The following is a 27,290-nucleotide window of genomic DNA, read 5'->3' on the forward strand; positions in this document are numbered from 1 at the left end:
TATTCAAAAATAATGATATCACTTCTCCCCATCATTCATTTATTCTTCTTCTAAAACAAACAAAAATTATGATCCCTAATAAATAAATGTATGTGTGTTTTTTTAGGATGAATTTTTTTAAAAAAAAAAATTTAAATGATGTCTCTGAATTTTTACAATGTCATTTGATGTCGTCGGTTTTCTCTAATGCTTTAATTTCTCTCTGTTATAGTAAAAATCGTTTAATCTGTTTTATAGTATAAATCGTTTTCTTATAGTAAAATAAATATGAGCACATTTCAATGATTAATCCAAAGCACAATGGACATAAGAGAAAATGATATCACAGGTAATGATGAGGTTGAAAGGGAAAGAGATGATCATGATAGGGCGAAAAGCGATATAATTAAAGTAGCGAGACAAAGACGATGAGGCATTAGGAAGCTATAGTGCAATCGGCAATATTCATAAAAAAAAATATCTATAGCAACAACCAAAAACATCATTATCTCAACAAAATAAAAAAGATAAACGAATGACAAGAGGTATTATAGAAAAATAAATATATAAAATAAAAAAATCTAAAAGTTATAGCATCATCGTAGAAAAGCCCAAAAGATGGGTTTTTTTAAGGAAATTATTTTTTCGTTATATATTATATATTTAAAATATTTTTTTAATATATATGAACATTTAAAAATTTCCAAAGTTTAAAATTATTAATAGATATTAACTTCTAAGAAGAAAGATGAACGATTAGAATGGTACATCATTTATGATTGATATATGTAGTTTTCATGAGGTCGACCACACATGCCAAGAGTCTCATGTAATAAATATTTTAAATGAGGAGGTGGTCTTCTCACCGTCCTGACCCGGAAAGTGAAATAGGATGATATTATGCCAACCTCACCCATGTAGAAAATGTTGGGATGAATGCAATTTCATAGTCCTCATCAGTACTATTTGTATTTATATTACATGATGGATTATATGATGTTAGACATTTTGTGGTGACAATAATCGTAACAGACGCATAAAAAATATTAGTATATATTGGTTTTAATATTACAATATGATTTTTAGAAATGACTCAAATAAAATTTTTAACACCGAAGTAGAAAAATAATAAAATTGAATTCAAAACGAAGAAACAGCTTCAAAGTTTTATGTATGTATATATATATATATATATATTTTGTTATGAAGTGAACATAGACTGAGTCTATATTTCCCAGTCAAAGTCCAAACCAATTAAAGAATTATCAGATAGTTAACAAAAAATGATAAACAATAAAAATATTTCTTCCCGTACGAAACTGATTATTTCATAAGATTAATTATTAAATGAGAAAATTTTAGTTAGTTTAACTGATAAAGATTTTGATGATTTATTATAATTTTTTTTGGTTCAAATCATATCTTTATCATTTATTTTTAATTTAAAAAATTTAAATATTACATAATTTAGCAATTATTATTTTATGTATTATAAAATTAATAAATAATAATGTCGAATTTGATCATCAATTTAACCCGACAAAATTAACATGATTTTATCCAATTGTAGAGTACAATTACATTGATTTACCATTTATTTTTTTATTAAAAATTTTAACATTACATAATTTAGTAGTTATTATTTTTATATTATAAAAAATAAATGATAATATCGAATTTGATCATCAATTCAACTCGACAAAATAAACATGATTTTATCCGTTTTAGAGTGTTGTTACATTCAGAAAAAAAAAATCATTGAATATAAATTCTTTCAAAAAAAAATTATATCTCACATCTTTTATTCTATTTCAGTTTGAGGCTCGAAATCTTTCTGTAAAGGATTATAAGGGTGTCTTATGCAATGTCATCAACAAGATTCAGCCAGGTGCTGCAGTTGCTCGGTTTGGTCTCTTCATGATTCTGTTTTTACTATGATCTCACATTTTTCTAGCATATATTTTTTTATTTTCTTTTTGATTAATTCTGAAGGTTGTTGCTGCTCAATCAGTTGGCATTGCCTCGGACATCCAACCTTTCCCTGCCTATTAGTCTTTCGAGAACATTCGCGACTTCCTAGTTGTCATCAAGGAGCTCAAGCTGCCAAGCTTTGAAGCTTCAGACCTTGAAAGGGTTACTGACCGTAATTATGTATATAAAATACCTTCATTTGTTCTATTTATTTTCCTTGTATAACGATACTTTTCATTATAACGATATAAAATTTCATATGTATTTTTTTTATGCTCCTTTGCTCTTGATTACTAACACTCATCCATGATAGAATGTTAGATTCCGACAAAAGGGTACTACCGACGAAGAACCGACGACGAAGGAAGAAACACAACAGAGAAAGCAAGATGAAAACAATTGCATCGACTCGTGAATACAAATAAATTTTATTTATGTATTAAATGTGATCAGTTGAAATTATCATATTTAGGTTGAATTCAGATAAATTGTAAAAATTAAAATAGTTTTAGGTAAAAACCCATAAATCGTTTAAGGGTATATGGTATTATTTCCAACATTTAGGAGGAGGACGGTCTATAGAAGCTCCAACAATAAAGCGAGACTTGATCCCTCTCGTCGCCCACGTCACTCCTTTCCATAACAGAAGGCGAGACACAGAAGAAACGCTTCGGATCTGCGATCCAGGCTTAGGGTTCCTCCCCCCATCAACCAACCCCCCCCCCCCGCCTTCCTTCGTTTACTCTCCTCGATCGAGGAAAGATCTAGGGCTCCTTCCCTCGAGATCCCCATGGCTTGCATCAAGAGCGCCGCGCGATCGGCGCTCGTCGCCTTCGCGCCCGATGCGCCGTACCTCGCCGCAGGAACCATGGCCGGTGCGGTCGACCTCTCCTTCAGCTCCAGCGCCACCCTCGAGATCTTCAAGCTCGATTTCCAGTCAGACGCGCACGAGCTCCCCGTCGCCGGCGCCTGCCCCAGCGCCGAGCGCTTCAATCGCCTCTCCTGGGGGAAGCCGCCGGGATCCGCCTCCGAGGAATACGCCCTGGGTCTCGTCGCCGGCGGCCTTGGCGATGGCAGCATTGGTGTCTGGAATCCCCACAAGTTGATCAGGTGTTTTTGCTTGTTTGTTTGTTTTTTTGCTTCTTTTGCTCGGTACAATTTTCTCTAGATTTCAGAATCTCCGGATCTTACCGGAGATCTTAAATTTTGTCATTAAATTGCTGGTATTTGAATCTTGGCTTAATTGGATTTTGTTTATATGTAAGAGTAGATCAATCGCACTAGACCAAAAATTTTCATGGACTTTCGAATGGTATGGTTAATCTGTATTTTATTTGCAGTTCGGAGGATCAAAGTGGTGCTTTTGTAGCGAAGCTTGAGAATCACGTGGGGCCGGTAATTATCTATCCTTCATGTTTTTGGATTCTTCAAGTTGCTGATCTACTTCTGTTGTTCCATGTTGATGAATTTGGCGGACTGTGTTTGATTATGTCAGGTCCGTGGTTTGGAGTTCAGCTCACTCTCATCAAATCTACTTGCTTCTGGGGCTGACGAAGGGGAGCTTTGCATCTGGGATCTAGCAAAGCCTTCTGAACCAAGTCATTTCCCATCTCTTAGGGTACGCATGTCTCTGAATACTTTTGGTGGGAATGAGTGGTGCTTACTAAATGCACATCCAATAAGTGGATAATTGCTAATGTATATTTATCGTAATAATAATATTTAATTTTTTAATAATATTTTGGGTTTATAAGTTTCTGAGGCTCGTTACCTATGGCTTCACTTCATGTTGGAGGATCTTTCCCTCCGTAGAGATAAAATGGTTGTGCATATGGCTAAACAATTTCTCAGTACCTTTTTTGCCCATCATTTAGCTGAATTATATCTTGAGATAGGTAAGTATAACATACTTGTGTTAAAGTTGTGTATAGTACTACAGGTAATACATGTCATGGTGTCCGTACAACATATGCATATTGTGTTAGAAAAGCTCACTCTCTCACTCTCTCTCTCTCTCTCTCTCTCTCTCTCTCTCTCTCTCTCGTGTGAAGAATCAGGTGGTCTACTGTAAACATAATTTTAAAACCCAATTGTTTCTTTTTCTTCTTTGCTTTATTATGTGCAGAATTGTTCACAAGTGCTAGATGCTATGAGGCACCAAGGTTATTTATTACCCAAGGCGTTAGGCACACGAGTAAAGCAAGATATTTACCTTATAAAAAATAAGTGAAGAGAGAATAGAGGGTGGCAATAAAGCACCCACAAACAAGGGAGAGAAGAGGATAGGAGACTCATCGGACAGAGTGATAAGATGTCATTGGCAAAGGATAATGTTTGGATGGAGGATTGGTAGTTTGGATCACTTGGACCAACTTAGGTGAGCACTTGTTACGAGAACACCTCAATTGAGGTACTTGTCTAGATGGCCACCTAGTTGTAGGTGCCTTGCTCAAATCCCATTGAACCCTTTAGGCCTTCCTCACCGCACCTGACCATGTAAGCAAGTGCCCAAGTGTCTTTTGACATCATTGGTTGCATGATAAGAAAAGAGCACATTTCATAGTTTGGGTTGCTTGGACCAACTTAGGTGAGCACTTGCTCCAAGAACACCCTAATTGAGGTGCTTGTCTAGGTAGCATCCTAGTTGAAGGTGCCTTGCTCAAAGGCCATTGAGCCCTTTAGGCCTTCCCCACCTCATCCAACCACATAAACAAGTGCCCAAGGATCTTTCGACATCATTGATTACATGATAAGAAAAGAGTCCACATTTCATAGTTTTATATTATTGCATCTCACTTTGATATGCAAGGAAGAGAGAGCTTTCTGTGATTTCTAGGAAATTTCTAGTGAAGGTACTTATGCTGATATGACTAATATGTTTGTGTCAATTCTGGTTTATCTTTTTAACAAAATATAAATATTTCTGGCTCGCTATTATAATACATTATATACGGTGCAGTGTCTTCAGATGTTTGCAACCACAAATATTGTGAAAACTTATTTTCACACTTACTATTAAAATATTTTCTAGCTAAATGTGCTTTGGTTAAATTTGCTAGTATATTTTGATTCCAAAGACAAGTGATACTTGAGTTAACTAAATTCATTGTCTTAAGTAGGAGAAAAAAAATAAGTGTCTACAACAATGATTACAGTTTAATTACCAGATCATTGCAGTCCATGATCGGACCTATATGGTTCTGGTTTGTTCCTATGTACTGCCTGTTAGTACGTGGAACATACTGTGATATCATTGGGGGAGAGAGACGAGGAAGAACGAGGAGGAAGAGAAGGAAGAAAGAAGAAGAAAGAAGAAAGAGGAAGAAGAAGGAAGATGAGGAGGATGAGGAGGAAGAGGGAGAGGAAGTGGTGGAGGAGAAAGAGGAGAGGAGGAGGCATACTAGCAGCGGGTGCACAGGCAACAGCGAGCAGTGGGCAGCAAGAGGTGATGGGTGAAACCTGCTCTCCATTACTTGTGGGAATTCACATCCCGGTCAATCCCTAGTTAAAAGAAGTAAAATATTCTATAAATGTATATACAGGATTGAACGAGGCAGCCAGCTTTAGGGACAAAACTAATTGAGCCAGCTTTGATCTGATGAACATGGAAACATTCTGAAGGTGTTTTTCTACAAAATTCAGACAGATGACACAATATGAGATTACTTAAACCACCTTAAGTTTAGAAGCCTTCTCTATAGAACCTATTGAATTTAGGCAAATCAAATAGAAAACTAATGCTGGTTACAAATTCTTATGTCCATGGAAAATGGTTGGGAATGAGACATTCTTGACCACTATGATTTTTTTAAGATATTATTTTAATTCATTGAAAAGGTTTTACCTGTTTACACCAAAAACTGTTTGGCTAGAAGGATGATCTTGTTCCAAGCATGTGACTGAAAATTATAATTTATGTTTCCAATGCATTCTTTTTTCTTCATAGTTCTCTTCCACTTAATTAATGGTATTCAACTGTTGTTAGCAGTTAGCACTAACTTGATCTTACATTCACTGCCATGAATCATTTTGAATACATAACTACTGGAATCTATATAAAAATTGACATGTCATGTTAGAAATGGATTTTTTTTTATTAGAGGAGATCTTATTTAAGTTATCATATTTCACATTGTAAAATGTATGTAGCACACATAGCTTACTAGAATAAGTTTTCTTTTACATTTTCGTATCTTCTTTCTGCTGCCTTGTCATCTGGACACATGATTTTTTGTGTCTGCCACGTCTCACTATACTTGTGCAACTTTGTTGCCATGTTGACTACTTTTTGATTCCTAAATAAAACTATATTTGATACATTATTATGAAGTATTAAGGACCTATATTATATCTTCAATTTTATGGATTCTACTTTAAGCTGATTTAGATTAATACAAATTTACATTTTCTTTATCTGAGTGATATATTATTTTTTAACAGAGTGTTGGCTCTGGAGCTCAGACTGAAGTTTCCTTTGTTTCATGGAACCCCAAGTTTCAGCATATATTAGCATCCACATCTGTTAATGGAATGACAGGTGCATAAAGAATTTTTTTTTTTTTTACATTCTTATTAGGTTACCCCTCATTTAGGCATATTAAGTAGTTCAGAATTGCTTATCATCTGACTTTTCATAATTCCAGTTGTTTGGGATCTGAGGCAACAGAAACCTATTACAAGGCAAGTTTTTTGTCCACAATGTAGATATATCCATGAGATTTCACTAAATCCATCATAAAGTCTGAAGAGAATACGATTAAAAAATCTTCTATTTTTAAACAGTTTTGCAGATGTAAATAGAAGGAGGTGCTCTGTCTTGCAATGGAACCCTGATGTTTCTACACAGTTGATCATTGCTTCAGATGATGATAGTTCACCTGCTCTCAGAGTAATGTGCCATGTGCCATGTTTTCTATGATTGATGATCATGATCATTTTCAGATATTATTTTATCTAATTTTTAGTTTTGAATCCTGATTTGGTGAACCTCAAATAATACAATTTATTTTGGAATGATCAACTGTTTTCGGTTTAAACTAGAGATTTTGATTTTTTTGTTTTGTTTATGTGAGAACCATTATCTCAAATGTAATTAATGAAACATGGCAGAAAGATTATATGCCTGATCCAAAAGGCCTTGCCTAGGTTTCGTATATTTTAATTTTATTATCTTTTGCTATATCAAATAACAGGTTTGGGATGTGAGGAAAACAATATCTCCATTACGAGAGTTCGTGGGGCACACGAAAGGTTGTATTACCTACCTTTTTTTAGCCTGCCATGTATTCTTTTGATTATTTTTATACCTCATACAATATTACATTTTGTTAGCCCATTAGACTAGTTTTTAATTGCAAACTCACTTATTTGTAACCACTGATATATGTGATCAATAATTCAATACTGGGGTGAATCCTCCCAAAATTTCATTATAAATTGGTTGGAGCATATTAGCAACTTTTAGTTTTTAGAGCTAAAGACCCTTAAATTAACATAGAGATTAGACAATTGATGCCATTTATGAATATGTCTATCCCACAAGTAAATTTCATTGTGGTGTAATATCAATAAGCAATAACTAGAGGATCGCTTATGTGCAACTTGTAAATTATTTTTTTTTTTAATTTTTAATTTTTACTTAATAGCTTAAGCAATAACTAGAGAAATAATGAATTTAAAAATTTATATAGCAATGTGTACAATTTTTGGTAGGACATTGGTAGTCTGAAACACTTAGCTAATTGAATTGATTATGTTGTGAATCCAAATATTTAATTAAAATTTTTTTGACTCACCGTGGATGAAGGCGAGCTTCATGAATGTTTGGAAACAGATATTCTGTTTTGACATTAACTTTCTGTAATTGAATTGGTTTTGCAACTTATTATGTAGTAGTACAGGCTATGTTATACCATTCATTATTCTTAGAATTAGATAGAGAACATAATTGTTGCTTGTGTTTGACTAGGTTTTGAGTTGCTCTTTATGGCAGCATTTAGCAGGGTCATTTAATTTGAGAGTTGAACAACAGCTTCTGTGTTAAATGAAGCACAAGTGAAGATTTTCTCGGAGTTCATAGGTTTGGGTTTCTATTCTCTGCGTTGCAAATGCACCCTGAAGTTTAGAAAACTAGAGAATGCAATGGCAAGATGGAGCCATTGTATATCCAGTGCTTGATTGAATAACTTTGAGAATTGAGTAAAAGAATTAGTTATGGGACAAATTTATGTTCCCCTTGTTCATTCATGGGGTGTTGATATTTTAATTGTCTTGGAAAAATAATGGAGTGTAACTGGAGTGAGAGGGTTTAAGTTGTTTGGGATAGGATTTTTAATTTCATACCGTACTGCCCGCTACCGGGCAGCATCAGATTTATGGCCCTGTATCGGGCGATACGGGGCTGTACCGAGCGGTACGGTTGAAATTTTGATCGTTATTGACCTATACCGAGCAGTAACGGTCGAAACCGACCATTACCGATTGATAACGGTCGAAACCGACCATTTCCGATTGATAACGGTCTTCAAACAGTCAATTTAACTGTTGGAGGCATCCTAAAGGGTTTTAAACCCTTTCCTTCTCCCTCTTTTAATCTATTTCACTCACACACTCTCTTAAACTCTCTTAAACTCTCTCGAACTCATTTTTACTCACAATCTCTCTCTTATTCTCATATTTTCACTCTCTTAAACTTAACAAATCAACGATTTGTGGATTGAATTAAATTTAGGAGGCTAATTTGAGAGGATTAAGAGGAAGAACTTTTTAATCAAGCGATATGTATTCTCTTTTTATATTTTTATTGATTTATGAGATGATTAAGCCTATTCTATGTGATGTATGACTTAATGTCTAATATGTTATTTGATATGCTTTTGATGGTAGAATAGTGTTTATTAGGGAGTCATTAAGGTCTTTAATATTGTGATTAGTGTGTTTAATATTGATTTATTCGAAATTAGACACTTAATAGGTCAAATGTTTATATTTCATACATATTAATTATCAGATCATATATTTGTGATGGTATAGTAGGTTTAATTAGGTTTTAATAAAGTTTTTTAATGTTACAATTAGTGATTTTATTGATAATTTAATCAAAATTTGATTGATATTCGGTCAATTCAATTTCTTTAATACCTATTAGGGTGTTTGATTAATTTCTTTAATACCTATTAGTAAGGTTCGTAATTTCGTACCGTACCAACGTGTCAAGCAAAGCTCGATACGGTATGGTATGAGCGTATCGAGCGGTACGCTAGGGCATACTGCTCGGTACACATATACAATATAAAAATTAAAAAGGAGGTGTACACTGCCTTGGCGACGTCGCCTCCTTTTCTTCTCCTCGTTGCATTATACAAGGAAAAGAACGCGGCCTTCTCCTCATCTGCGGCGTTCAACGAAGACATCGAAGGCCGCATATGTGTCCGACCTTCGACAAAGAACGCGACGAAGAAGAAGTCGAGCCGTTGCCTCTTCGTTACCTCCTGGATCGGGATCTTCGAGGGAGGGCGGCATCAGATCGGGAAGCATTGATGTTCTCTCGATTCTCCCTATTCTTCGAGCACCTTCTCCCTCTCCTCCCTCGACGCTTCTTCCCTCGCCATAGCTAGGCTGATACCGTCAGGAAGCGGGTGGTGACGGTCAAAATCGATCGTCACCGACCTATTTCAGGCGGTAACGGTCGAAATATCGATCGTTACCGTCCGGTACAGCCTCGTATTATCTGATATGGGGCTAGATCAATGGTACTGCCCGATACAAACGGTATTGCCCGATACGGGCAGTATCATTCGGTATTGTAATCCTTGCCTATTAGGGTGTTTGATATTGGGTTAATTCAATTTGATGGTTGGTGAAACTGGTATATGCCTACTATAACATGCGGCTAAGGTTGCGGTGTGCCCGAAAAAGATACGTGGCACTATTCTGACCTAATTTACATTAGTTTTACTAAAACTATTCTAAATGTATATTTATTTCTAACTTAAAAACCCTATCCTAACTTTTTTTTTAATTTTTCAGGTATTTCCAGTGAGTTTTATGCGTATTTTAGGCATAACGCTCAGAAGTATGGTACAAGATTAAAAACCTTGGTTTGGGATGCCTGGATATGTTTTAGGATCAAAATCAAGTTTGCTAGAACAGTTTTGGTGGTGTTGAGCATTTATATATAGCCATGTCACTATTCATGCATCGGGTTTAAACTGTGTGGCCTAATCCAACCCAGAGGCTTTGATTTTGAATCCAGAGATGGAGGTCGGGCATCTATGTTTTTGGGTTGTTCCAACTAGCCTTATTTGTGAGTTTATGGACATGTATGATAGCTAATTAAAAAACACAAAGGGTGGAAATTGTGAATGTAGCTTGATTTTATACACAAGGTTTTACATTTCTGCAGGAAAGAGTTTTAGTATGTTTCTGACATGAGTTAGCTCTGTACAATATGGTTGGAACCAAGGAGTTATATATCAATTGAAGTTATATGTACAAACTGGTATCAATACATCTAGCCAACTACCAGTATTGAAACATATAGATTGATACAAGTATATGACCATATGGGACTGTTTACTTCTAGCTTCTATTATTTTATTGAGTATGCCTTGGTACAATTGGTATATCCCCCATTATACTAGTAGTATACCAGTTCGATAGTTTAACCAAAACTTAGATAATATCGACGTGTACTGTTTTCCATTATAATGCATCCCATAATAGATTGATACAAGTATATATTACTGTTACATTTATTTTTTATTTACTTATGTTATTTAATATATTCCTTATTTTGAATTTTTTTGTGGCATTTTTGTTGTTGTTGTTGTTGTTGTATTCAATGTACCTGGTGCTACAATTGGTATATTGCTCATTATACCAGTACTATGCCAGTTTAATTGTTTGCCAAACATTAGATAGTATTGACATTTATTATTTTCCATTATGATGCATGCCATAGGCCTGCATTACTTTATAATAATACTAAAAAAACCTAAAACTATGCAGTGTGCTCTCCTTTTCTTTCCTTTTTTTTTTCACATGTCCTAGAGTACAAGTCTACATCACTTTTATGCTCTCCTTTAGTGATTCAAGCCATTGGCAATTTGTATTTTTCCTCTGTTTTTTATATCTTAACTGACATGTACGAAAACTTCCCTGAATATCAGTCTTGTTTTCTCTTTCATTGACTTTCTTGTGTTAATCAGGTGTAATTGCTATGTCATGGTGTCCTTACGACAGTTCACTTTTGCTTACCTGTGCCAAAGATAATAGAACAATTTGCTGGGATACAACTTCTGGGGAGGTAAGCAAGCAACCAATTCCTCAATAATTTAACTAATAGACACCCCATGCATGATAGATTTACTGTTTATCAACTTTTAATATTAGCTTCTATCTTTCTTTTCTTTTTTAATTTTATTTTGTTGTTCTGCAGATAATAAGTGAATTGCCAGCCAGCACCAACTGGAACTTTGACATTCATTGGTATCCTAAAATCCCAGGAGTCATATCAGCATCTTCCTTTGATGTCAAAGTAGGAATATACAATATAGAGGTAAAAACACGCAACACATTCCGATTTTATTTCAGGGTTATCATCGTTGCATACAGTCCCCTGTCTGTAAGGAAATGTATAAATTTTTGTAAGCTTCATTTATGTTGTAATGATGATTACCTTCATTTGGAAGGAAGTCATATTAAACAAAAAAAAAAAGTCTTACAAGATAGAATTTATCAATGATGTATGGATCACAAAAGTCATATGCGCTTTTTGTTTTAATAACTTGTGTTTAAGAAATGGTTGTTTGTGGATATCACAGCTTTGTCTGTTTTCCCATTGGTTAGTTCAAGGGAGCAAATGCCTCATTTGAGACGGTGATAGAGTTGTAACTTAGCTAAATTGCTCATAAGATTGATCCTCTTGGCGTAGCTTGATTCGGATAAAAAGGTTTGAATCTAGTTTTATTCATTTGGTCAGGTTGAGTCATTATGAGTAGTTCTGGTCGTTACTGTTGAGTTATGCTTCATAAGTATTGTAGGGTTTTTTAATATTTGTTGCTTTGTTTTGGTAATTTATTTGTTTATTTTTTAGTAGGAGATGAAACAGTTAGTTAATTCCGTAAGTTGGTTTAAATCAATGCTTTAAGTTTAGTTGACTTTGGATTTGGTTTAGGGATCTTCATAACTCCATTTTTTGTGCCCAAGACTTTTGTTCAACTTGAGTCATTAAAAGATTCAAAATATCCCAAGAAGGTGTGGTGCTGAAGGGAATAAAATAGGAGCTGAAGCCTTTTTTATTTTCTTGCATCGGAAGATATCAAGAAAGTTTCGACTACTCTTTATGTTGAAACAAACTGTAGGTAGAATTGATTAGGAAAGTTATGCTGTTTTTTCTTATCACGGTCATGTATGAATCCTTTTGGTACTAGAAAAGGTCTTTTAGTTGGTAGACCATTTCAGATATTTTATCTATTGTGTTACTTCCTGCTTCTACCTTTTATATTTTCTGTAACCATCCTCATGTTCCCCATGTATCATTCTGGATCCTTTTGTGTAGTTCCTATTTATGCCTTTTAGTTGGTCCTTTTCCCATCATGCTGATGAAGGGTAGGCTGTCATATAAGCCTTCTAAGTCAGTTTTAGATTTGATCTGCCTGTAGAGCATTAACTGGCTGTTTCAGTGCTGACAGCCAGAATTTAATTCCTGTTTGTACTTTGAGGATTCTTTGATTTGGAAATTCATAGGTCCAACTGATTGTATCTGTGGTAGTTGATTTTCGGAAATAGTCATGGTGTCTGCTGTGGTTTATTTTCAGCAAATAAAGTTAAAGCAAAAAATTCTTTTGATGATACAGAAAAAATTGAAGAGAAAAAAGAGAAGAAATAATAGAGAAAGGAGAGGAATAGGAGACAAGGCCAGTGGTCAACAGAAAGAGATATATCTATCTTAAATACCCAGCTACTTAAAAAGGATGAACACCTTTTATATGACATCATTGTTCCTAGGGTTCTTGTCTCATTTCAACTCTTAGAAAAAACAAAGCAGTCGTAAAAAGCAAATCTCCTTTTGTTCAACTTATTAGCTTTGTTTGCATACAGTTTGAAATTGATTCAGTACTCTTACGAAGGACTCCTTCATAATCTACAATCAGTTCAAAACATATTGAATCTGGAGTATTTAATACTGTAGCAAAATTGCACAAGTATAGCTTGAAAAGGAACAGAAATAAAAAAACTCTATCTATTTTATCTGTGATGGATACGATAGGTCTTATGGATTAGATGGTCAACACACATTTCAGTATCATATTGGTCTAGCCAACAACCAATATTAGTACTGGACTGAGATTTCCATTCTTGATTCCTTTTATAAATCTTATCTATCATGGTGTGAAACTTTTGGTTATGTATTTTATAATCTGGTAAACAATGAGAAAGATTTGCCATGGTCAAAAGTTCACATGAGAACAAAGTTATGATTGCCACATGGGATAATTCTCTCTCATATTCTTCAACTATGCCAGTTAGGAGCTAGGACATATTTCTACATATAGAAAATTTTCTTACAAATAGAAATTCAGAATGTGAGCAATAACTAAATACAATATTGGCAAATTTAGCTCTATGTTCCTATGTATAGCACCTTTTTTGTTATCCCTTCATGTGACAATGGGAAAACGTTAATGCTTTAGTCTCTAGATAATGTGTTGGTAAAGATACGGTTTTTAGCTTCATGTTATACGTTTAGTTTTTCATGGATGAAAGCCATGTCTATTATTTAAGGTGTTTGCAGTTTGTGACTATAGTCAGAGAAATATCCTTGGCTAGCTTTTTGTATTTGTTGAGTTTAGAATTATAAATAAAATCATTCTTGTTGCAGGCTTGCAGTAGGTATGCAGCTGTAGAGGGTGAATTTGGCGTTCCTGGTATGTAGCCTTGCCAACCAATGCAGTGCTTTTTTCTGCTCTTTATATGTAGCCTTGCCAACCATTTGACACATTATTTATATGAGGATTTCAAAAGATAGCTAATGAATGCACACTGGTAGTTGCACTTGAAAAATTTTTCCCATACAATTGTTAATTGTTTGATTTGCTGGTTTGGTCCAAAGTAGAGTGAGTAAATGATGCACTCTAGGGTTTGAGTCCATGCCATGTTTGTGTCTTGCTATTTTTAAAGTTCGAGTCTAATAGAATTTAAATTATGGTTTTTTTTTCCTGTGACATTTGGATGAGTTTTTGTCCTTTAGTTGCTATGTTAGGCAGTAATTGGTGCCATATTTCAAGGTAGATTAATGTTTTTAACCTGGCTTTGGAATATGATTATACAATGTGAAATAATGTCGGGTAACACACACAATTGTGAAGAAAGCTCATTGTTTTGAGTTTCTCTAATGGATTTAGAGTTGGAATTTTATTTTACTTTTTTTCTTAATTTAGATGGTTCATATATCTATAGAAAGTTTAATAGCATCCAAGGGAAATTATTCTCCACCCACTATTTTAACCTGACTTTGATCTCTGACTTGTGTGTGATGTTGATTCAATTTCTGGAGCCTTCCCAAAGGCCAGACAACTAAACTCAAAGCACTACCTTTTTAAAATAGGAATTGGTTAATAAAATATTCTGTTTTCAAATGGGTCAGTTAATTTAGAAAATCTTCAGTGGCTTTTTTATGGACTGTTCTAAATATTGGCATTCAGGTTCAGACTTGTTTTTATGTGTACTCTAACAGATTTGGGAGTCTTCTTGATAGCTTTATAAATAGGGGAAGTCATACATCTGAATTAACGTGTATCTTTTTATGATTTATGAATAATATTTGACCTGCCAGCTTTTTTCACTTTTTATCATGTGTTAAAGCCTTTTTCAAGCATAGGTGGGCCTGGGGGCATGTTGGATCATGTTAACAAGTGCCATAAGAGAGGAAGTGGGGGGCTGCAACCCTTTATGAAGGATCATGATTTCCTGAGTAATAAGGAGTTACACAACACACAACAACGTACATTGCTAGTTTGTTTATTTGGGGTGTCTGTAAAAGGATTAGTTGGGGTCATTAAATTGGCAGCCATTTTAACCAGCATTGACTTATTAAAGTTGGTCGCAGTCGATCTCTGGATCTTGACCAATAAACCTTGTGAAATTAGAACTTTCAGGTGTAGGTAATCTGACCAAGACCGAAATTTGTTGAAGCTTTTCTGGCAGTTTTAGGATGGTTGGAGCCTTCTGTTAGCACATCATTGGCCAAACTAAGAACTGTTGTACCATCCGAAATGTACGAAACAGATGGTCATACTGATTTAGGCATGGACTGGTATGTGGACCACCCCATTTTGGGCAGTCCGAACAAAAATAATAAACCTAAAATAGCGATAGGGCCCATCCAACTCAATGTAAAAAAAATAAAAAAAGTAAAAAAGCAACTGTGGCTTGTGAACGCCAGCCCTCTTCTCATGATGCTACTGCCGTCTACTCGTTTGCAAGCCCTCTTTTCGTGATGCAGTTGTCGTTGCCACTGCTTCGTGACGCTGCTGCCATCTTCTTGCAACGCCACTGCCAATTTCTGTCACTGCTGTTGCTGTTCGACATCGTCGTTGTTGTCGATTTCTATCTCCCTAGGTACACCCCCACCTCTTCTTCGTTCTCTTTCCTCTGCTACTACCTCTTCTTCCTTCTTCCTCCTCTTCCACTGCCTCTCCTTCGTTCCTCCTCTTCCTCCACCCGCTCTTCCTCTTCTCCTTTTTCTTCCTCTCTGAAATGTTGGTATGTACCAGTGTATTGACATATGGTACACTGCAACTGACCGGTATGCACTGGTCTGACCATATCATCATAACAGGTCCGATATCCGAAATGGTGATCCTTGGGCCAATCAGTTTGAACTAGTTGCAACTTCATTGTTGTTTTTCTCTGCCATATGGTTCCTTAAAGTTTCAATTGATTCTGAAAATGTGCCAAATGAACAAGATCAATGTGGTTTTTGAAACCAATTCAAACTGAGAAAACAGAAAATTAACTTTTAAAGCATCTCTTTAGAACTAATAGCACATGTATTGAGTTTTTTTTGTTCAAGATTTGGAAGCCATAAAAGTATGGTGCATGTTGATTCTCTATATTAGAAACAGATACTTTAGTATCTTAAATGAATTAAAAGTAGTTACTGGTATTTGTTCCTGTCTATAATGAAGGCCTACCTTTTAGCAGTCCTGTAAGTTAACAGTACTCATTTCTGTAATCAAAATCATGCCATCAGACCCATTTTATGATTTGTTGATTAGCATAATTTCTTGTGCAATATGATCCATGAGCAATCCTTTTATGCACATCCAGTCAGATCAAGTGATAGATTAGTTTGAATTTTGAAAGAGATGAGGATCAGCCTTTCCTGTTGGCCCCCTAAAGAATGATCTTGTGACACTTGTTAGCTTCTTGGCAATCCTTTCTTTCTTCTTGTTGATTTATGTAAAGATGTCTATGATGAATATTTTTCCTGGCTTCACAATTATGTCTGCTCTTTTCAGTACGTTTGAGAGCTCCAAAGTGGTTAAAATGTCCAACTGGTGTATCATTTGGTTTTGGAGGGAAGCTTATATCATTTAAGACTAGCCAAACGTCGCCAGGTGTTCCACCATCTGCTTCAGAGGTAAACTTAATAATTATGTCATCAAGTATTTTCTTGATGCTTTCTAATTGAATTTTCTCCTTTTATTTCAGGTATATGTGTATAACTTAGTTACTGAGCATAGTTTGGTGAGCCGCTCCACTGAATTTGAAGCTGCAATACAAAATGGGGAAAAAGCCTCGCTTCGTGCTTTGTGTGAGAAGAAGTTGCATGATTCTATGTGTGTCATCTGTATATACGAGTTGGGTTCATGGGTTATTTACATGCTACATATTGTTTAATTTTTTTGATTTTACTCTTTCTAACAGATTGGAAGATGATAAAGAAACATGGAACTTCTTGAAAATTATGTTCGAGGAAGAGGGAACAGCCAGGACTAAGTTGCTTAGTCATCTCGGTTTCAGTATACCAGATGAGAGTACTGATATTACCTATGATGATCTTGGGAAACAATTAGAGAATACTCTCGGTCGTGATAACAATTTATTGGTTGAAGGTGAAGCCATTGACAATGGAGAGGAGTTCTTTAACAATCCTCAGATTGTTGAGGATAGTTTGGCCAATGAAGACAGTAGTGTTCCTAATGGGAAAGAGGTTCAGGGAGAACCAGAAGAACCTATGGGGACTCACGGTGCTTCATTTGATGATACCATTCAACGTGCTTTGGTTGTTGGAGACTATAAGGGAGCAGTGTTACAATGCATTACTGCAAACAGAATGGCTGATGCATTAGTAATTGCACATGCAGGTGGTCCCTCACTATGGGAAAGTACACGCGATCAATATCTTCGGAATAGTCTCACACCCTATCTAAAGGTATTTGTTTTCTATGTAAGCATTTTCTGCATGTGTCACAAAGGCATTTGTGCTTTATTGTTTGATTTAGTTTGAAATGTTTAGGGACATATATTGGCAGAATCTGCCTGAGGTTAGTAGTCTAAATTTAGTGTCATTCATTTCAGGTTGTATCTGCGATGGTGAATAATGATCTCATGAACCTGATTAATACCAGACCTCTGAATTCATGGAAGGAGACACTTGCTCTTCTTTGCACTGTAAGCTCTATGTTATGACAAACTGACTTTTCTGTTATTTTTTATTCGCTTTTATTTTTCCTGTTTTCTATTGATTTAATTTTAGTTGCCTCCTTTAAGACTAAGTTATTCTTCTTTTAGTTGTATGTCATATTTATATCTTTCACTCTATCCTGCTCTATTTAACATAAAGGAATTTTTATGATCAAGTTGTTCTTTGATGAGGTGTTTCATCTCCATAAGAAAACTAGTAGCTTTTACAGCCGTTGCTCCTTGTTTTTAGTACTTTGAAAACATTAATACTAAATTCATGGCTTTTTACCAAGGACAGACTGGTTGAAATAAGATATACTACCAATCCAGCAGAAAGTTCAAATGATTTGAAAAGAAGTGAATATGAGTGTTGAATCACTCTTTCTAGCTAGGCAGCACATTTTTCTATGTAAAAGTTAGGGCTCGGCTATCTGACTTGAAGAACAGCATAAACCTTGAATTTAATTTAGATTCAAAATTGGAGTTTTAGATGAACATTAGCATTATATAGGCATAGGCTGTATGGTGCTCTGTTTCGTTGTTGAGTTCACTGGCAGGTTTTCAAAGGTTAATATGCTTTGAAAAAATTGTAGTGGCAGTGCTGATTTTGTGAAAACAGATATACAACCTGATACTTGATAATTGATTTTGTGCTTTCTGTTTTTATTTTGTTCTACATCAGAGTTTATTTCTGTCGACGAGGAAATGTAATTGTGTCCCTAAATGCTTTCATTGTGTAATTCTAAATGTGTTGCATGAAATTTTACTCAGAAAATAAAGTATTGCAATAATTTAAAATGAAATGAAATTCTGAATTTTTATCTCCTTTATTGTCTTCGTTATATTTATTCATACAAAAATATAAATTGTTAAGGGGCTGAGAATTGCCTAATTCTTAGCATTCTGTTCATCACCTGACAACCTGGCTCTGCATCTATCATTTATATGAACCCTTCTATGCTCGTTGCTATCACAGCAGCTGCTGATTGGATGCCAACATTTTTTTGTGACAGTTTGCACAGAAAGAGGAATGGACTGTTCTGTGTGACAATCTAGCTTCAAGACTTGTGACTGTGGGGAACATGCTTGCTGCAACTCTCTGCTATATCTGTGCTGGAAATATTGACAGAACCGTGGAGATTTGGTCACATAGCCTAAAGCCTGATTGTGAAGGAAGGACTTATGTAGATCTTCTTCAGGTAACTTCATTAAGTGTAAAGCTTAATTGTTACTAAAAACCAGCAGTTTAATGATTCTTTTCCCTTGTAGGATTTAATGGAAAAGACTATAGTCCTCACCCTTGCAACCGGGCATAAACGGTTTAGTGCTTCTTTGTCTAAACTTGTGGAGAACTATGCTGAATTACTGGCTAACCAGGGTCTTCTCACTACTGCAATGGAGTATTTAAAACTATTGGGATCAGAAGAATCCTCACATGAGCTTGCTATATTGAGAGATCGAATTTCTCTCTCTGCTGAAGGTAAAAGATTTCGTATATATAATGTGAATATCTTGGATAATGTATAACTTGCCTTGGTGATGATTATGAATAATAGGCTTTTGACAATTATGCTTATCTTTAGACAACAACAAAGTCATTGTATCTTACTAATAGGGTAATCAACTTTTCTGCGGGATTAATCATTTCCCCTTACACCATTTAAGCTGTTTTCATTGGATAAAATTGGCAGACTTCAATTTAATTCTTTCAACCTTTCTGGTATCCATATGCTATTGAAGACTCCGAATTCTTTCAACCTTTCTGGTATGTACCAGTTTTTGAAAAAAAGGCTGAAAAATGGTCAGAAATTCACAAAAAAATATTTTTTAGATTTCTTATCCTAATTTTATTATATTTAATTAAGAATAGTGTGTATATGAGACAAATAAATGCATAAAGGCTGTGATTAACTCTAAACTTTTCAAATTTAGGCTTAAATGTAAGACAGTAGACATAACTTGAATTAACAAAAGAGAATCACCTGAATCATGTTTAATCTTTTTGTTAATATGCATTGACATGCCTCTAATTATATGAAATGATAAAAGAAATATAGAAAAAGCTAAATACCTTCAAATTGGAAAGAAATTCCATTCGATCCTGCATTTGAATCCCTCTTTTATCCAAATCAATACCTTGATTACTACTAGGAAGAGTGAGAATGAAATAGTGAATGAGAAAGTGAAAAGTGGGGGGAAGGAGGGGATTAGAGCCTCTAAAAAACCCCGATAGTTAATTGACCATCGGGGTCAAACTTGATCCGATTTGGGTTGATATCCGTAAAATTCCGATCGATACCAACCCATGTCGAACAATATAGCATCGACTGATACATCACCCGTACTAGCCAATACATCACCCGTCGTTACTTGACCCTCTTCGTGTGTACTGCCCGAAATGGGTTGGTCCACGTACTGGTTAGTTGGTAGACCAGTATGTACCGCCTGTTTCATACCGCTTCCAACAGTACATCAAACATTGAGTATATTTTAATTAAAGATATTTATTCTCTTTCTATGTTTTAGTTCTCATTTGACATAATTGGATGCTTATTATTTTATAATTATGAATAATTGAGAGTGATTAGTGTATTTCTATTTAGATTAGGCTTAAATAAGTCCATTATCTACTTTTAGGCCAAAATTAAGCCCAGTTCCTATTCATTTTTGACTCATTTACACTTTATTATTTTTGAAATAGAATAAAAAATCTTTAAATTAGGATTAAAAACCCTAAAAAAGGTTTTTTTTTATGATTTTTGGCCATTTTCTGGCTTTTTTCTTGAAATTTGGTACAACCAGCGTACCAACATACAGTACCCTGGTACCTACTGGTGTGTACTAGGCCGCCCAGGACCGATACCACCAGTCTACACAAGATGGCGGTCCTTGGTAACACCAATATCATTAGTTTATTTCTTCTTCAGTAGCTTGATTATTTTACTGGTGCCAACCTAATTTTTGTGACTTGCGAGATGTTAACTGGTGACAACCTAATTGTTGTGACTTGCAAGATGCTTTTGCTGGCACTGGAATATTTGCTTGCACTTAGCTGGAGGCATATATGGTGCCTGATTATATTATTTGCCTGTGTTGAGCCAAATGCACACTGTTAACAAGCTATTAATCTGACACATGAGTTATGTTGATGCCTTCTCTGGATAATTCTGTGATTTGCTTTCACCAAATTAAATGTGTGGTCATCTTCCCAACCTCTAAAGCTCTCTCTACCAAATTTCTTCAACATGGCACCTCTTCCTCTAGTGTATGATACAGCTTGAGATTATGGGCTCTTGTTGCCCTCTCCTATGTTGTCCTCTGCTGCCTACCTACTTTCTCTATTCTTATATTCTACAACCCTGTTGCCTTTAGCCTTATTTTATGCTTCTACTTTAAAGCAGGTAAGTGCTGTAGCACAGTATGCATGTTATTATTAAAATCTCTAGAATGGAATTTTGGTATGTATTGGCATAATTATTACTTGCTAAAAGTTTAGCCAAATAAAGACTTCCTTATTTTAAAATCTAGCCCATTGTTTACTTCTTAACTTGTTAGTCTGGTGAGGTAAAGTAGAACTTTCATTGTTGGGCATTGTGCATTTGAGATCTGTTTTTCTTTTCTCTCAGTCTGTTCTTATAAAACTTGCCTACGTTCAGCTCTGGCACTTCTTCTCTCTTCTCTTTTTCCCATTCAGGTGGCATGCAGTGGTCTAAGTATTATCTAGTTCTGCAATATTACACTCTATAATCTGACAGTGTCATTGTTAACATTCTTTGTCAGAAAGGGAAGCACCCAAAAATCTGTGTTATGAAAGTACTACATCACAAGCTAACTCTGGGTATGGTGCAGATCATACTGGTTTTGGCACTATAGACCAGTCACAGAATTATTATCAGGTTTTCTTCTGTAGTTTCTTGTTAAATTGTTGATTATTTCCTTTTGTTATTATACTACATATCGTTGAGTGGATTCGGCTGTTGTCCCGCAAATAATTTTTTTTGCTTTTGGTGTTCAAAACTTCGATTTAGGATAAGAGCCTACCCCAACCACATCACAGTGTTGCTGGTAATCCACATGCTGAAGGCTATCACCAATCTCCTGGTTCTGCTTATGGAGGATACCAACCTGTGCTACAGAAACCACAGTTCCATGATTTTAGTAATCCCATGCCATTTCAACCAGCACAGCCAGGTCAAATGTTTATCCCATCACAGACAAGCCATATTCCAGAGGTACTTGTTGAATGTATAGGTTGTAGCCAATGGTGGTTGCTTGTTACATTCTTTCTTTGATTCTTTGTTATTGAACTGTACCAATTGTTGACATATGCTGTTTTATTGATGTTAGAATTAGGTCTTTTTCTTTTTGCATCCCTGCATCAAGTTTGCTCTTTCAATCCAATTTTCTTACTAATGCACTTCTAGTTGCTGCTTAGTGTAGTTGCACCATTGTACTTGGTCAGAAATAGCCTTGCCAAGAAAATTCTGTAAGAAAGTTACACATATTTGTATATATATATATATATATATATATATATATATATAGACATTTTACAAATGCTAACTACCTTGATTTTTTTCACATCTCACCTTTTCATATCTTCTTCTGGCAGCTAAGCTTTAATGTCTAATCTGATATCTAATATATGAGCTAAGACTTCCTACAGCTTCACATGTTCGAAGTCAGTTGCTGTTTGGTTCTTGTAGAATGGTCATAGGACATGTCTATACCTTGCAGGATTCTGTAGAGAACAAAATTGAATAATCTACAATGATACAGATTTGTTCTTTTTTTCTAAGGGGTAATCTGATAAGGAGTAACAAATACAACTTTTCTAAAGCCTTATGCTTTGTAATATAAGTTTTTATGTTTAAATTGTTTCTTTTCCCTGAGTGTATTGTTAAGGGAGTTTTGACACTGAACTAGATACTATGGACAGTTTTACAAGTTTCTATTGAATGCCTTCATTCACATATGGCCTCAAAAAGCTGATTCAACTTATTTGGTATATAGTGGTTTGTTTAAGTTCATAGTTACTTTAGTTGGTAGTTTTGGAGGATCGTTCATTATCTTCCACATTTTGTCTCTATTGCTTGTGTAGTAGTACTTTCTTCAACATCCTGAGAATTATTTTCTGCTTTTATCCATAAATCCATATATGATATTTTTGTTTGACAACAGCAAAATTTCAATCCACCTGCTGCTGCGGCGCAGCCAACAATAAAACCATTTGTTCCTACAACTCCTGCAGCCCTTAGAAATGTGGAACACTATCAGCAACCCAGCTTGGGTTCTCAGCTATATCCGGTCTGCATATTCTTAGCCATTCACCAACTATGTTGGTCATATTTATGTATATCCTAACTGAAACTTTTATTCGCTAGGGAGTCGCCAATTCTGTCTATCAACCTGGACCTCCAATTCCTGCTTCACATGGTGTTGGTGCATCTCAACCAGCAGCTGGCACTGGACACAGATTTTCACAACCTGCTGGACCTGTTTCTGCACCAAGGGGTTTCATGCCGGTTCCCAATTCAAATTTTACTCAGATGCCTGGTATGAGTCCTGCACAACCTTCAAGCCCGACAAAACCACCTCAACCACAGTCTGTGACTGTTCCATCAGCCCCTCCACCCACCGTACAAACAGTTGACACGTCAAATGTGCCTGGTAATACTTTCCTCTGAATGAAGTAAAATATTATTTATTTTATTATCTTCTGCGTTCACAAACAATGGTTTGAAAGCAGTATCTGTAGCATTTGGATCTTAACCTCTCTGCAGTTAAGTAATTTTGTAATCTTTTATCTATATAGTTTGGCCTGTCAAAACATGAAAATTTATATTTTTGTTCATAAGCCAAATGCACACTGCTAACATGCTATTAATCTGGCACATGAGTCATGTTGATGCCTTCTCTGGATAATTCTGTGATTTGCTTTCACCAAATTAAATGTGTGGTCATCTTCCCAACCTCTAAAGAACTCTGATCCAAATTTCTTCAACATGGCACCTCTTCCTCTAGTGTGTATGAGACAGCTTGAGATTATGTGCTCTTGTTGCCCTCTCCTATGCCGTCCTCTGCCTTTATGGCATTTGTGGCATTGATTTCTTAGTATTAACAATCTATGGCATTTGTGGATCATTAAGAATGCCTTATGTTGCTTTTCTTGCCTTACAAGATTATTTTGATAGTTATGACCATTTTGATGCGAGCATATTATTGCTAGCCTTTATGTTCTGAAGTTCAATGAGAGGTGAGAAAATTGATAAGTTAACAAGGTTTTCTGCATAATTTCTTGGTTGCTTCTTAATTGAGTTTTATACTGTCTTTGAGTTCTCTTAGTTGCTTTATAATGGTTATCAATCCTCCAGTGTCTTCAAGTGACTGTTTGGGTCAGTATTACTTCCTAGCGGATAGTAGTTAATATTTATGATATCTAAGGTTCTTGATCTTTATTTGTGCTCTTCACAAAGTGCATATGTTCTCATAATTCTTGTATCAATGCCCACCTCCTTTCATAGGTAATGATAGATTATAACTTTATGAATTGCACAATTTAGATTCTTCTAAGGTATGTTTTTCTTTTCTGTGTGCTCTTGCAGCTGAGTTGAAGCCTGTTATTGCCACTTTGACGAGACTTTATGATGAGACTTCAGCAGCTCTTGGAGGACCTCATGCAAATCCATCTAAAAAACGGGAAATTGAGGATAACTCCAGGAGAATTGGATCTTTGTTTGGAAAACTTAATGGCGGGGACATATCACCTGATGCTGCTGCTAAGCTTGTTCAGCTTTGCCAGGCTTTGGATGCTGGGGATTTTGCTGGTGCATTACATATCCAGGTAGGGTGCTAGAATAGTATTACTGCTAGTGAGTGTGAACCATCTTCATCCATACTCTAAAAGCACATGAGCTTTATTGAAGAAGTTATATATCTGTGTGGATTGTGCCTTCTTTCTCTGCTTTAGTTTCTTCCTTTGTTATTTTGCATTTATATCTGGAAACGTACTGCCCCTGTTGTTTATGGCAATCATGAAGCTTCCTTAAAGCAAGAGACAATTTATTTAAAATTATATAGTCTTAAGTTTACCTCTTTTGTTTGCGAGATTGCTACTCCGATATTGCTTGTTAACTTCCAAAATTATTTTCTAGTTAGACATGCTTGATTTGTTGGTTATACAATTCTGCTGCTTCAAACAATTTTACTAACCCAGTTGACCAACATCTTCTAACCATCTCCACTTGAGTATATGTTGATCGTTATGTTTAAGCATGTACATCCTATCCTGCCAGTGTGGTGTTTGAAGAGTATAAAATAACCTTACCCAAGCAGAGGTTATTTTCATGATTTGAAACTTGATCATCCGGGTTACAAATGAGCAACCTTAATATGGTACCAATGTGTGTACTTTAATTAGTGAACCCTATGATATAATTAGCAACATATGTCATATTTTGGTGCTGTTGCCTCTTTGTTTCTCAGACAAGTCTACCATGTTAAACTTGCTATTTGTGTTGTTTGATCCTATCTTTTACAATCTACAGTGCCCAACTAAAGCCATCTCTTTGCAGAAAGGTCAGTTTTTTGGTGCTTGACAATTTGTTTCATGGTATCAGGTGGAGTTGACAACAAGGTACTGGGATGAGTGCAACTTCTGGCTTGCTCCATTAAAGCGAATGATCAAGACGAGGCAGAGCATTAGATTCTAAGGGACCTGATGCGGCATTCTCTCTCTTGGGCCAGTCAGTATACACATTGATTTTTCTGATTCATCAAAACGCTGTCACCTGTTTTTTTGTAATTATTAGCATCATTTGTGGATCAATAACCTATCGAGTTTTCTCATTCAGTGGAGCAGCATTCCAGGTCACCCTTCCATAAAAGACCAGATATTTTCTTACGTTTAGGTTTCATGATTGTTCTCGAGTTCGTCCTATGGTGATGTTTTCTTATTCTTGCAACATTTGTCTTATGGTTTATAATAGTTTGGACGCTGCAATTGTAGTTTTCTCATATTCTAAATTAGGGTGCTGAGTTTTTTTTATTGTTGGTTCTAATACTGGTCGGTTAGATATATATACTTTACTGATATTTACTTGGATCAAAATCGTTTACTCGATATTTGTTATTAGTGACATTTCATGTAATAAAATCTTATAAAAATGTTGATGTCATTAAATCATGGTAGACGAAGAAGTCTGTTTTTTGTCCATAATGTTGATTAATTTAATGATTCTATTTATCGTTATTTACTTTTTTTGTTAATTTCATTATTAAATGCCATTATTATCACACATGCCATGCTAATTTCATCTAGTGTCATGACTATCACTAGATGTCACCGAATTGTTCCTAAGAAAAATTATGTTGATAGATAATTATGTGCTTTAATATTATGTTCCTTTAGTTTTAGTCTCCTTGACTAAGCTTTATTATTAACTCGTTACAAAAACAAAAAAAACCTCAGTACAAAATCTAGTCCCCAAAAACACTTTGCAAAAACAAAGCCTGTCTTGTCTTTATTCCATTCGGTTTACTAACGTTGCATAAACAAAGCCTGCCTTTTATCGATTTCATTCGGTTTACTAACAATGCATAAACAAAGCCTATTTTTTGTCAATTACGTAATATTGCATAAACAAAGAAGCCTTTTTTTTTTCAATTCGATTTGGATTACTATCATCGCATAAACTAGAAAATTCATCTTTAATTGCTCCTAAACCATGTGACTTTTCACCACAAGTCAACGAATATGAAATTATTATAATGACTCAGTTTACATTTTATCATCGAGTCAACTTTGTACCACTAAGATTCAGACACACATGCTTCCTTGTCTATCCAAATCATCAAATAATCAAATCAATTGATGATGGAGATACCCCCAATGCAGAGAGAGGCAAATTTCTTTATACAAAATTTTTCAATCAGGAATCTATATAGTCTATAATCAATCAAAACACTTTCACCACTTAATCTCATCACACCTTAAATCACATTTCTACGGAGATATTGTTCGTGCGGTTCAGTGATCATATATTTACATACACATGTATGAAAGAATTAAAATACAATAAAATAAAAATAATTGTAACACGGCTGTAATCCACGTGACCTCCCAGTATTATATTCCCCCGCTTTTTTCCCCTCCGGTTGGCGTTTTGGTCCCCTACGAGAACCCCAACCAAGCAGAGCCAAAAGCCAAACAAGATGACTCTTAAAACAACAGCAAGGCACGAATGACTTCCCCCTCCCATCTCTTTTCTTGGGCCACAACCGGCCAGCTCGGGTCGGCCCCACCCTTTCCCTCCTGTCTCATCCCCGTGACAAAACCAACCCATCCCCAACCCACTCTACCCACTCTTCTCACCCACAACTCTCCATGACCCCACTTGGGCTTGGAGTAAAAGTAACCCCCAATTGGACACACCATATTTGTCACTATTCAACTGTTGCAAAATTACTTACATATCCTTTATACATACATGTATACAAAGAAAGGGGCGAAGGTAGGTTTTTGATTCGAAGGACTTTTGTGATAACAAATTATATTATTACGGATGATCGATCGTACTTGACAATTACAAGTAAGATACTAAAAACAATTAATTGACATCGATATCCCTTTAGAGATGCATTTTCAA

At 35.4% G+C, this 27,290-nt stretch overlaps 1 protein-coding gene across 1 annotated transcript; it reads left to right on the top strand.

The window, feature by feature from the left end:
• Positions 1 to 2,652: 2,652 nt before the first annotated feature.
• Positions 2,653 to 25,690, top strand: LOC135618907 (protein transport protein SEC31 homolog B-like). The gene is made up of 22 exons (XM_065120327.1): positions 2,653 to 3,060; positions 3,291 to 3,345; positions 3,446 to 3,568; positions 6,391 to 6,487; positions 6,594 to 6,630; positions 6,733 to 6,838; positions 7,143 to 7,200; positions 11,160 to 11,257; positions 11,390 to 11,509; positions 13,835 to 13,880; positions 16,476 to 16,597; positions 16,669 to 16,796; positions 16,885 to 17,392; positions 17,539 to 17,631; positions 18,657 to 18,842; positions 18,913 to 19,123; positions 21,424 to 21,539; positions 21,672 to 21,875; positions 22,825 to 22,950; positions 23,028 to 23,313; positions 24,249 to 24,487; positions 25,263 to 25,690. The coding sequence occupies exons 1-22, from the start codon at positions 2,741 to 2,743 to the stop codon at positions 25,353 to 25,355; spliced, it is 3,372 nt and encodes a 1,123-aa protein (XP_064976399.1). The 5' UTR covers positions 2,653 to 2,740; the 3' UTR covers positions 25,356 to 25,690.
• The last annotated feature ends 1,600 nt before the right edge of the window (positions 25,691 to 27,290 follow it).

Source organism: Musa acuminata, chromosome BXJ1-3 (genome assembly GCF_036884655.1).
Source record: "Musa acuminata AAA Group cultivar baxijiao chromosome BXJ1-3, Cavendish_Baxijiao_AAA, whole genome shotgun sequence".
Lineage (NCBI taxonomy): Eukaryota > Viridiplantae > Streptophyta > Magnoliopsida > Zingiberales > Musaceae > Musa > Musa acuminata.

What these genes read in the sequence shown, in the direction of transcription:
- LOC135618907 (XM_065120327.1), top strand. Translation starts at nt 2,741, where the DNA reads ATGGCTTGCATCAAGAGCGCCGCGCGATCGGCGCTCGTCGCCTTCGCG. An exon ending in GGGATACAACTTCTGGGGAG is followed by an intron (nt 11,258 to 11,389) that starts GTAAGCAAGCAA and finishes GTTGTTCTGCAG; the next exon opens with ATAATAAGTGAATTGCCAGC. An exon ending in CTGGTGCATTACATATCCAG is followed by an intron (nt 24,488 to 25,262) that starts GTAGGGTGCTAG and finishes TCATGGTATCAG; the next exon opens with GTGGAGTTGACAACAAGGTA.